General features: G+C 53.3%; 1 protein-coding gene across 1 annotated transcript; it reads right to left on the bottom strand.

Annotated features, from left to right (window-relative positions):
• Positions 1 to 417: 417 nt before the first annotated feature.
• Positions 418 to 11,668, bottom strand: mfsd3 (major facilitator superfamily domain containing 3). The gene is given in 8 exon segments (NM_001102906.1): positions 418 to 722; positions 806 to 976; positions 1,039 to 1,198; positions 1,341 to 1,616; positions 2,517 to 2,626; positions 4,653 to 4,789; positions 10,132 to 10,279; positions 10,963 to 11,668. Coding segments are annotated over 5 exon segments (1,251 nt in total). The 5' UTR covers positions 11,645 to 11,668; the 3' UTR covers positions 418 to 722; positions 806 to 976; positions 1,039 to 1,198; positions 1,341 to 1,442.
• Between the last annotated feature and the right edge of the window lie 1,509 nt (positions 11,669 to 13,177).

Here is a 13,177-nt window from a genome sequence, read left to right as displayed (position 1 = left end):
CCTTCCGTATATTCCCTTGCCGTATCCTTCCCGTATCACCTCCTTACCGTATCTTCCTCTTTACTTCCCGTATCTTCTCCCTTACCCGTATCCCTTCTCTACCCTTCCACGTATCCTTCCGTAATCCTTCTCATCCTTCCCCGTTCTTCCCTGTTACCCGTATCTTCCCCTTCCGTATCCCTTTCCCCTTTCTCTTACCCCGTATCCCTTCCGTATATCCTTCTCTCCTTTCCCGTATCCTTCCGTATCCCTTCTCTCCTTTTCCCGTATCCTTCCCTGTAACCCCGTAATCTTCGTATCCCTTCCCGTTCCGTATCCCTTCCCCTTCCCGTATCCTTCCCGTATCCTTCGCTTCCCGTATCCTTCCCCGTAATCCCTTCCTTCATTGTAAAACTTTAAATAAAGAATAAAAACAAATACTCTTTATTGTCCCTTTATTGTTCCTTTTCTCTCAGTAATTAGGGAACAAATCCAAGGCCGGAATATCTGTGAAAAACAAAACTTCCCTTCAGTTCAACTGGAGCAGTAAATCCCGCCCGGTCTGTGTGGGAGGCAACAAGCAAACGGGGGGGTGAGGAACCCCCTCCCCACAGCCCCCCAATCCCGGGCCCTCGGCTACAAGCAACTGCCAATCAGACGCCGGAGGCAAAATACTGACATAGGGAAAGATTCTGTTATTCTTCTGTCATTTCTTTTCTGCCCCTTTGGGTCTGTTTGGGCCCTTGTGGTCTTTGGGCCTTTGTGGGTTCTTTGGCCTTGTGGTCTCTTGGGCCTTGTTGGGTTCTTTGGGTTTGTGGTTCTTGGGCTTGTGGGTCTCTTGGGGCCCCTTGTGGGTCTCTTGGGGCCCCTTGTGGGACTCTCGGGGCCCCTTGTGGGTCTCTCTGGGCCCCTTGTGGGTCTCTCTGGGCCCCTTGTGGGTCTCTTTGGGCCCCTTGTGGGTCTCTTTGGGCCCCTTGTGGGTCTCTTTAGGTCCCTTGTGGGTGTCTTAGGTCCCTTGTGGGTGTCTTGGGCCCCTTGTGGGTCTCTTTGGGTCCCTTGTGGGTCTCTTGGGCCCCTTGTGGGTCTCTATGGCCCTTGTGGGTCTCTTTGGGCCCCTTGTGGGTCTCTTTGGGCCCCTTGTGGGTCTCTTTGGGCCCCTTGTGGGTCTCTTTGGGCCCCTTGTGGGTCTCTTTAGGTCCCTTGTGGGTCTCTTGGGCCCCTTGTGGGTCTCTTGGGCCCTGGTTGGAGTCTCTTTGGCCCTTGTGGGGTCTCTTTGGCCCAGTTTGTGAGGTCTCCCTTGGGCCTTGTGGGTCTCTTTAGGTCCCTTGTGGGTCTTTGGGCCTTGTGGGGGTCTTTGGGGCCCTTGGAAACATGGAATGGGTGCAAGCATGGGGGGCAATGTCCCGGCACCAGTAGGTTTGTGGTTCTGACAGGAGGCCCTTGTGGGGTTCAGAGCAGCGGAATCATCGCAGGAAGAGGGGGGGTTTGTGCAGGTGGAGGAGGGGCGCGCAGGACAGGGCGATGAACAAACAGAAGGAGACAGACACCCCCAAACAGTCAACCACGATCCCCGAAACTGCTCCAAAGAAAACTTTTCCCAGGACCTCAGCGGAGGAGAGGAGGCTGTAATGAGCGGCCTGGGGAGAGACACAAAGGGTTACAGTGTAGCTACCCACCTACGTACCCGCCTACGTACCCGCCTACGTACCCGCCTACATACCAACCTATGTACCCGCCTAGGTAACAACTAAGCCACTGGCACACAATCCTGCCCACTAGCTGAGGCTAAAGGCAAGCAGTATGGCAGGTCCCACTAAATGTACATACAGACACACAGAGGATTAGGGTTCCTGTGCCATGTGTAGATTGTAAGCTCTTTTGGACCCTCTTTTCCTCGGTGACTGGTTGGTTTCTATATTTTCCTGTATATTTAACTCCACAAGATACGTCGGCACTTTATTCATAATAATAATAATAATAATAACGACTGAGTGACACCCAGAGCCCAGGGGTCTCCTCCCCCCCACACATGGGACTAACCCTGCCCCCCCGGCTCCCCCCCCGTGGGACTAACCCTGCCCCCGCGGCTCCCTCCCCCCCCGTGGACTAACCGCTGCCTCCCCGGCTCCCTCCCCCCCCGTGGGACCTAACCTGCCCCGGGGCTCCCCCCCCCCTGGGACTACCCTGCCCCCCGGCTCCCCCCCCCCTGTGGGACTGAAACGCCTGCCCCCTGTCTCCCTTCCCCACATGGGACTAACCCTGCCCCCCGGCTCCCCCTTGTGGTACAATGTGACACTGTGTAACCGTATTGTACCACTGAGTGTGGGGTAACAAAGGGTTAATGTTCACCCAAATACCAATGATCTGTGACCCCCTCCAGCCCGGCGAGGCAATAAATGGAGGGGTACATGCTCCCACTTCTACCCATCCTGGGGCATTAGTCTGGCAGCGCTCCATGACTGCTGGATATTGAGGGGTACATGTGTGTGTGCTGGTTATCATATTGCCCCCCCCCCCCCAGCCCCCGGCCCCCATACCTGAACATGGTGCTCGGCTTGCTGGGTGCAGTACATCATCAGGCTGAATGTTACCGTGGTAACAACCCCGGCCAGGAAATGCTGCGCCACCACCGTAAGGAGCACCAGGTCTGCGGGGCAGAAAGAGACAGGCAGGATACCGAGAGAGACAGGCAGGATGCCCAGAGAGACAGGCAGGATGCCCAGAGAGACAGGCAGGATGCCCAGAGAGACAGGCAGGATGCCCAGAGAGACAGGCAGGATGCCCAGAGAGACAGGCAGGATGCCCAGAGAGACAGGCAGGATGCCCAGAGAGACAGGCAGGATACCGAGAGAGACAGGCAGGATGCCCAGAGAGACAGAGGAGAGGGGTCTACATTACGCTGTCCTGATTACTGCAGGCAAGTTATGGGGTATCTCCTGCCTATAGGGGGCAATTACAGAGCTTTCTCTGCCCCAACTGGGCCCAAACCTACAGTGCTGGCACCCGGATTCCTTCCCATGATGCACTCTAACCCGGTAGTCTCCATTAATACCCACCCATGCACCCCCCTCCTAATATCACTGGGGGTGAAACCCACTACCTACACCAAATCCCACGTTCCCACCACAAGAACATGGAGCAAATTCCTGACACCTGGAACATGGGCGGAGTCTATCAAGAACATCAGGTTGACTGGCAGGGCAGCACCTAGAACCTGGAATGGGCGCAATGTGATGGGGCAGAACCTGGAATGGGCGCAATGTGATGGGGCAGAACCTGGAATGGGCGCAATGTGATGGGGCAGAACCTGGAATGGGCGCAATGTGATGGGGCAGAACCTGGAATGGGCGCAATGTGATGGGGCAGAACCTGGAATGGGCGCAATGTGATGGGGCAGAACCTGAAATGAGCGCAATGTGATGGGGCAGGTAGAAACCTGGAATGAGCGCAATGCTGATTGGGGCAAAACCTGAAATGAGCGCCAATGTTGATGGGGCAGAACCTGGATGCTCCGCAATGTGATGGGCAGAACCTTGGAATGGGATCAATGTGTGGGCAGAACCTGGAATGGGAGCAATGTAGCGATGGGTGCAGAACGCTGAGATGAGCGGCATGTGATGGGGCAGAACCTGGAATGGGAGCAATGTGATGGGGCAGAACCTGGAATGAGCGCAATGTGATGGGGCAGAACCTGGAATGGGAGCAATGTGATGGGGCAGAACCTGGAATGAGCGCAATGTGATGGGGCAGAACCTGGAATGGGAGCAATGTGATGGGGCAGAACCTGGAATGGGAGCAATGTGATGGGGCAGAAACCTGGATGAAGCGGCAATGTGATGGGGCAGAAACCTGGAATGGGCGCAATGTGATGGGGGCAGAACCTGGGAAGGGCGCAATTGGTGGATGGGGCAGAACCTGGCAATGAGGGCGCTAATGTGATGGGGCAGACCTGGAATGGGCGCAATGTGATGGGCGGCAGGAACTGGACATGGGGCGCAATGTGAGGGGCAGAACCTGGATGAGGCCCGCAAATGTAGATGGGTGCAGAACTGGAATGGAGCAATGTGACTGGGGCAGAACTGGAATGGGATGCAATGTATGGGGCAGAACCTGGAATGGGCGCAAAGTGTGATGGGGCAGGAACGCTGGAATGGGCGCAATGTGATGGGGCAGAACCTGGAATGGGCGCAATGTGATGGGGCAGAACCTGGAATGGGGGGAATGTGATGGGGCAGAACCTGGAATGGGCGCAATGTGATGGGGCAGAACCTGGAATGGGAGCAATGTGATGGGGCAGAAACTGGAATGGGTAGCAATGTGATGGGGGCAGAAACCTGGAATGGGCGCAATGTGATGGGGAGAACCTGGAATAGGCGCGAATGTGAGTGGGGGCAGATACTGGAATTGGGCGCAAATGTGGATGGGGCAGAAACTGGGGAATGGGCGCAATGTGAATGGGGCAGACCTGGAAATGGGAGAATGTGATGGGGCGAACCTGGAATGAAGCGCAATGTGACGGTGGGTAACGTAGCAGAACGGACGGTACCCGGGCAGGAACAGCGCTTCAGTTTGAGAATCTGGGGCTCCTGCTTGTTCCAAGGACAGAAGCCCATTCTGGAAATGGGGGTGTAGTAGAATAAAGACTGGGTCGATGTGTAGAACCTCAGACATACCATTCAGGGTGCTGCTATCTCCCATAATCTGGGTGCTGCCCGGGGAGCTGCCACTCAGGACTGACAGAAGGAAAGTCTGTAACATGAGGCAGAGGAGCCGCAGGGATAAAACTGCTCTCAGCACTGTGAGTAGCGACCTGGGGGGGAGGCAATGGGGGGTTAATGAAACGTATGGTGGGGGTGACGGTGAGGGGGTGGGGGGGGGAGAAAAGTCAAGGAAACAACAACAGACTCCCCCCTGATTGTTCAACATCAGCCTCATCATTTGGCCTCTAGTGGGGATCAACCCCTTGTGCCCCCAAATTGCCTCAGAACCTCCTTTCTTCTGATTTCAAGGGGTGCACTTTTATTCTACCCCTAAGGAGGCACCAGAGATTTAATTTGCCCCTTATATATATTAACTGCCCCCCCCAGTGTAACCAATCCCAACTGGGCCAGCCTTATCCCATAACTGAGCCCATTCCCTTTATCAGCTTAGTCGCTCTTCCTGTACTTTCTCGATTTCATGTACTGCCTGTCCCCTTATATATTTATAATATAGTGACCCCCCCTTACGCCCCCCCCCCAGTGTCACCAATCAACCTGGGCCAGCCTTTTCCCCCATAACTGAGCCCATTCCCGTTTTCCAGCTTAGTCCGCTCTTCCCTGTACCTTTTCTCATATTTTCATACTGCCCCCCTTATATATTTATATATAGTGCGCCCCGCCTTAAACTGCCACCCCCCCGCAGTCGTAACCAATCCGCCCAACTGGGCAGCTTTCCCCATAACTGAGCCCATTCCTTTATCAAGCTTAGCTCGACTCATTACTGTACTGTTCCTCTATTCATACTGCCCCCGCTTATATATTTAATATATAGTGACCCCCCCTTAACTGCCCCTTCCCCAGTGTAACCAATCCCAACTGGGCCAGCCTCCGCCATAACTGAGCCCATTCCCTTATCAGGCTTAGTCAGCTCTTACGCCTGTATTTCTCCTATTTCATTACGCCGGCCCCAACTGTTAACACATAATATATATCACATATATTGACCCCCCCTTACGCCCCCCCCCCCCCCAGTGTAACCAATCCACTGGGCGCAGCCTTTTCCCATAACTGAAGCCCATTTCCCTTTATCAGCTTAGTCGCTCTTCCTGTCTTTCCTCTATTGTCATTATGCCCCCCCCTTATATATTTTAGATAGTAGGACCACCCCCCCTTAATATTTAAATAATATAGGTGGACCCCCCCATTAATATATTTATATATAAGTGGACCTAGTGCTGGGCGGTGATGACCAAAAAATTATATCGCGGTATTTTCAAAAATTATATCGGTATCACGGTAAAATTTGACGGATATTTTTTTTTTCCCATGCATGATTAGGTGACCACTCACCAAACACCCGCCACGCTCAGCCGCCCCCCCCCACCACCCCAACCCCGCTCCGAGGGCCACACGTCCCCACCCCACCCCACCCCAAAACCCCCAATCCGCACGCACCCCTCCACAAACACCCATCCGCACTGCCACCCCCCACCCCAAACACCCCCCCATGCCGCAACACGCACCCCACCACCCCCCCAAACCCCCATCCGCACACACCCCCCACCCACCCCCAAACACCCCTCCCCCATCCGACACAACACCACCGCCACCCCAAACACCCCCCATCCGCACACACCCCCCACCCCACCCCAAACACCCCCATCCCGCACACACCCACCCCACCAAACACCCCATCCGCACACCTCCGCCCCAGCCCACCACACACGCCCCCCATCCCTGTCACATAAATATAACCCACCCTCACAACCACCCCCCAACACAGACCCCGCATACCCCTTCACATCAAGTACAACCCCCATCCCCTTCACATAATCAACCCCCACCCCATCAAACACCCCCGCAAATCACAACCGATCCATTCACATAAGTTATGACCCATCCCCTTCACATAAAATATAATTACTTTGCCAGGCACCTACCCCCCCACAGTCACATTGGTAATCCGACTCTGAATGCGATGGCGCTTTTGTAGAAGTGTGCGCCGCGACGTCACGTGGCGCCCCAAGTATGTGCAAGCACACCGTATGGGGGTATGTAGTAAATACAATCAAAAAAGACAAAAAAAAAAATAAGAACAAAATAAATGAAACACACTACAAAAGTAACAAGAATCCAAAATATCCCGGCATTCCGAGGTCCAAGCCAGTTTCAAAAAAAAACCGTGATCGGTTTTTTAACCGGTATATATCCGCCCACACTATAAGTGACCTACCCCCTTTAGATGCCCCCCTACCTATTGCCCAACTAGCCTTGACACATACAGTCTTTACTGCTACAGAGGAGAAATGGGCTGAAACGAAAGAGCCCAAAGAGCTATGTCTTACTGTAGGTACAAGGAAGAGGTGGGGGGTTTATTGAGACTGGGAGGGATCATTAAGACCGAGAATACTGGGACAAACACCCTATTACCTGCTGCGAGAGACAGCAAAGCCGCGCCACGCAGAGCAGCGATAGAGCAGTCCCAGCGAGACGATGCCGCATATCTCTCAGAACCCAAGCCTTTTGCTGGAGAACTCCTGAAGCTGAGCGCACAGTCAGACAGCAGCAGAGGAAAATACTATGGAAGAGACAGCCGTAAGCCTTCCGCCAACTAACATACACAGGACGTACAATTAGATACACACTGAGGACCCCTAAGCTCCCCTCACATAGACACAGGAACGGTAACCATTGATATCACACCGAAGAGACCTGCTCGCCTACCATAACAGCGAAGTACCATTAGATACACCACCAGAGACCCCTGTCTCCCTACAATACACAGGAACGTCCATTAGTACAACACACGAACGAACCCCTCCACGCCTCATGACACAGGAACGTACCATTAGATACACTGAGAGAACCCCTGCTCCCGGACTATATACACAGGAAGTACATTAGATACACTCACCTCGGAGACCGCGTTCCTGCTGCCCCTAATACACAAGGAAGTACCATTAATACACACTGAGAGACCCTGCCCCACTACATACACATGGGAACGTACCATATAGAATTACAGCACTGAAGACCCCTGCTCCCCCTCCAATAACAGGACGTCAACTACCCATTAGATACCACCGGAACCAGAAAGAGACCCCTGGCCTCCCCTAACATACACAGGAAACGTACCATTAGATACAACACAGAGAGACCCTGCCCCCCTACATAGCAGCAGGAAACGTACCATTAGATAAGCACACTGAGAGACCCCCTGCTCCCTAACATACACCGAACGTACCATTAGATACAACCGCACTGCAGAAACCACTGCTCCCGCTCATTACACAGGACCGTACCATTAGATACACACTGAGACCTCCTGCTCCCCATACTACACAGGAAGCGTACATGTAAGATACAGCACGAGGAGAACCCTTAGCTCCCTACATACACAGGAACGTAACCAAATTGAATTACCAGCACTGGAGAGACACACTCGGCTCCCCTACATACAACAGAACGTACCATTGATAAGATACACACCTGAGAAGCACCGACCGTGCTCTACATACATACAGGAACGTAAACCACTATTAAGAGTACACACTGAGAGACCTGAGCTCCCTACATACACACGGAACGTCACTAGATAAACACTCGAGGACCCCTGCTATTCCCTACACATACCGAGCACCAGGAGACGTACACATTAGATATACACCTGCCCAGAGAACCACGCTTGTCCCCTCACATACACAGAACGTACCATTAGATAACACACTGAAGAGAACCCCATGCTCCCTACATACACAGGAACACGTATCTTAGATACACTACTGAGACCCCTGCCTCCCCTACATACACAGCAACGTACTACTAGGAGAAGTATGAGTTCCCACTGAAGCCCATGGCTGCCCCTGCACAGTACACAGGACGTACCGATTAGATACACACTGAGCGAACCCCTGGGCTCCCGCTGCATTCAGACACAGGAACGGGTAACCTTAGATACATACTGAGAGACCCATGCTGCCTAAGTACAGCAGGAGAGACGTAACCGAGAGTTAGGATAGCGAGGCAGTGGAGAGGGGAGCCGGCTGGGCTCCCGGCTAGCGCAGACTACACAGGAAACGTGCGACCAGTGTGAAGAGTACAGGTCGAAGCTGAGAGAGGACGCGGTTCCGTGGGCTGCGGCCTAGACATACGACAAGGAGGTAACGGACCATTGTAGCATATACGGACGTGAGAGACGCCCTGCTCGCCCTAATACTCGAAGGAAGCAGCGAAAACAGGTTACGGCGCATGTATAGAGATGCGAATCACTAGAGCAGGACCACCTAGAGATAATATAGAAACAAGGACATGATACACCATATATAGAGAGAGAATAAAAATAAGAGAGAGACAACAAGAAGAAAAATAGAAAAATAAAATATACACAAGGAAAAGATAAAAACAAGACAGAGATACACAAAATAAACAAGAGATAAAGATAAAAAATGAGAAAGCACACTAAAGAACCCCTGGCTCGCGCGGCCGTAGCAGAGTAGACAGCAGGAAAGAGTACCATGAGATAGCACGCGCACGAGGGTGGGATGAGAGGAGAAGAGAAGAGAATAATAAGAATGAATCATAAACGAGGAATAGTACTTAGATCAGAGGCAAACTGAGCACAGAAAACCAATGGCATAACACTACCAAATAAAGAGTATGACAAAGAGAGAGTACCATTGATTACATACTAGCTGGAGAGGACCGGCCTGCGCCCGGATTGCTAGCATAGCCATGAAAAAGATAAATAAGGAATAGGCAACACTGAGAGGACCCTGCTCGCCGGCTACATACCACCCAGAGAACGACACTCCACACCGACCCGACCACCCAGCCCAACCCCGACGAGCACACGCCACACTCGCATCCCACTACACTACACCCACCGCGCCACACAGTGCCTACATCTCAGGACATACCACCACACCACGCATCCGGAAGAGCCACCCCCCCTCCCAGCTCCACCCACCCTCCACTCCCAACCGACCCGCACCCCCCACCACCCCCACCACCCACCTCAACCCACTGCTCAGCCACATCACAGCGCAGACCGACCGCTCGCCTGCCCTCAGGCTCGCACCCGCATCAGGCGCACAGGCCACGCACCTGAACCATCTCGACGACTAACACCGACACCCACACACGACCACACCCCTCGCTCCCCCCCGACCCCATCACACTAACCGGACACCGCCTCCACAATATCACCGACTACCGCAGAGAGAGAGGAGAGAGACCTGCCCACTCCTCCATAACACGCAGGGCACGGCTACACTCTCGCACTTACCCACGCACCTCAGAACCGCGCAACCCCCGCCCCACACCCCACACAGCCCAGAGGCCGACACATCGCTCACAAGCGCGTGAACCACCACATACCACCAGACGCTCACGGACTATATACACCTGGGAGGGATCATTAAGACACAGAATACTGGGACAAACACCTATTTACCTGCCGCGAGACAGCAAAGCCCCGCCCAAGGCAGAGCCAGCGATAGAGAGTCCCAGCGAGACGATCCCATTCCAGAACCCAAGCTTTGCTGGAGAAACTCCGTGGTCCAGAAGCAGCAGAGGAACCATACTGAGAGACCCCTGCTCCCCTACATACACAGGAACGTACCATTAGATACACACTGAGACCCCTGCTCCCCTACATACACAGGAACGTACCATTAGATACACACCGAGAGACCCCTGCTCCCCTACATACACAGGAACGTACCATTAGATACACACTGAGAGACCCCTGCTCCCCTACATACACAGGAACGTACCATTAGATACACACGAGAGACCCCTGCTCCCCTACATACACAGGAACGTACCATTAGATACACACTGAGAGACCCCTGCTCCCCTACATACACAGGAACGTACCATTAGATACACACTGAGAGACCCCTGCTCCCCTACATACACAGGAACGTACCATTAGATACACACTGAGAGACCTGCTCCCCTACATACACAGGAACGTACCATTAGATACACACAGAGAGACCCCTGCTCCCCTACATACACAGGAACGTACCATTAGATACACACAGAGAGACCCCTGCTCCCCTACATACACAGGAACGTACCATTAGATACACACTGAGAGACCCCTGCTCCCCTACATACACAGGAACGTACCATTAGATACACACTGAGAGACCCCTGCTCCCCTACATACACAGGAACGTACCATTAGATACACACCGAGAGACCCCTGCTCCCCTACATACACAGGAACATATCCCTATTATAAAGGGTAAATAAGGAGATTAAAGGGGAAACATACCCAGTTTGTAGATTAGGACAAAGGCAGCAGCCCAACTTGTGCCGGGGACTCGAAACACTTTCACAGCCAAATCTCCCAGCGTTGCCCCCTCCGATGGCTGTTTATGGACTTTTGGTTGCTGTGGATTTGGCCTCAGAATGGCTGTAGAAGATAAAGCACAGAGCGCCCCCAGGAGGTACCCCAATGTCAGCAGCAGGAAGACTTGTCTCCAGCCCAGAAGCTCCAGCACGGTCAGGGCTCCCCCCCCAGCAATGACTGAGCCCAGCTTATAGGCAACCACTTGGAGAGAATTGCCCAGGCCCACCTGCTCCTGGGTCAGAGCCGCCACCGCCACCGCGTCCACTACCACATCCTGCAGGGAGGAGAGCACGTGCATGAGGAGGAGGAGCCACGCCAGCAGGGAGAAGTCAGCGCCAGGGGGCAGCATGGAGCACAGGAGGCAACAGAGGGACAGACCCCCGGTACTTAGCAACAACCACGTCCTGCGGCTCCACTGTCGGTCTATTAATGGCGACCAAAGCACCTTGAGCAGCCACGGTAAGTAGAGTATTCGGGTCAGGCCGATGTGGGACAGAGACAGCCCTTTAGTCCTCAGCAGCACCGGGAGGAGGCCCGACTGGAGCCCATAGGGGAAGCCCTGCACCAGGTACAGGACACCCAGCAGGACGTACGTGTGGGGCATCATGAAACGGGCCCCTCATTAACCGTGTGATCCCTGGGCTGGAGAAATGGGACAGAGATATTGTCACTGGGGGTAAGAAAAAGGGCAGAGAGGGGCAGATACCGGGATACAGAGAAAGGGGGGCGTCTGGAGCACAAACGGGGCTGAAACAATTACATCTGGGCTTCTCAGGAGGCGCTGATCCAATTAAGGTGGAAATTCTTCACTGTCCAACCCGAGATTCTCGACCCGGGATTCTACTCCCCGTCCGACCCGGGATTCTACTGCCCGTCCGACCCGGGATTCTACTGCCCGTCCGACCCGGGATTCTACTGCCCGTCCGACCCGGGATTCTACTGCCCGTCCGACCCGGGATTCTACTGCCCGTCCGACCCGGGATTCTACTCCCCGTCCGACCCGGGATTCTACTCCCCGTCCGACCCGAGATTCTACTCCCCGTCCGACCCGGGATTCTACTCCCCGTCCGACCCGGGATTCTACTCCCCGTCCGACCCGGGATTCTACTCCCCGTCCGACCCGGGATTCTACTCCCCGTCCGACCCGGGATTCTACTGCCCGTCCGACCCGGGATTCTACTCCCCGTCCGACCCGGGATTCTACTCCCCGTCCGACCCGGGATTCTACTCGCTGTTCAATGCAGAGCTACAGAAAGAAAAGGAGAAATGTTACAGTCAGACGGAGGCTTCTCATGCCCTACTCAGCTTGCCCCACAAGGCTGGGCAATTCCTTAATGGGGGGGGATATGTATAAATATGGGACACGCAACATACAGGAGAAATAGCTCATACCAGGGGAGTAACTATGGCTGCCTGGCACCCCCCCCAACCCACACCCATGGTACCTACCCCCAGGGTCTGGTCCCTCCATAGCTATGGCCCTGGCTCTTATTAATATTATTATTAATGGCACATATTTATGAAGCCCCAGCATATTCAGCAGCGCTGTACAGCACCCCAGTAACTAACACAAGAGGTACAGACAGCCCTGCCCACAAGAGCTTACAGTCTAAAAGGAGAAGGGGTATGAGACCCAAGCAGGGTGTGGGGCAATACCAGGGGTGAGAGGTGGCACTGGGCAGGGCATTTAGCAGCATGTGGTGCAACTGTGCAAAGCTACATGAGGGGAAGCTTCCCTACAGAACTGTGTGTTATTGTTATTATATTCCATACAGAACTGTGTGTTATTGTTATTATATTCCCAACAGAACTGTGTGTTATTGTTATTATATTCCCGACAGAACTGTGTGTTATTGTTATTATATTCCCGACAGAACTGTGTGTTATTGTTATTATATTCCCGACAGAACTGTGTGTTATTGTTATTATATTCCCTACAGAACTGTGTGTTATTGTTATTATATTCCCTACAGAACTGGGTGTTATTGTTATTATATTCCCGACAGAACTGTGTGTTATTGTTATTATATTCCCGACAGAACTGTGTGTTATTGTTATTATATTCCATACAGAACTGGGTGTTATTGTTATTATATTCCCTACAGAACTGTGTGTTATTGTTATTATATTCCATACA

Source organism: Xenopus tropicalis, chromosome 6, assembly GCF_000004195.4.
Source record: "Xenopus tropicalis strain Nigerian chromosome 6, UCB_Xtro_10.0, whole genome shotgun sequence".
Lineage (NCBI taxonomy): Eukaryota > Metazoa > Chordata > Amphibia > Anura > Pipidae > Xenopus > Xenopus tropicalis.
This window is presented reverse-complemented; position numbering and strand designations above follow the sequence as displayed.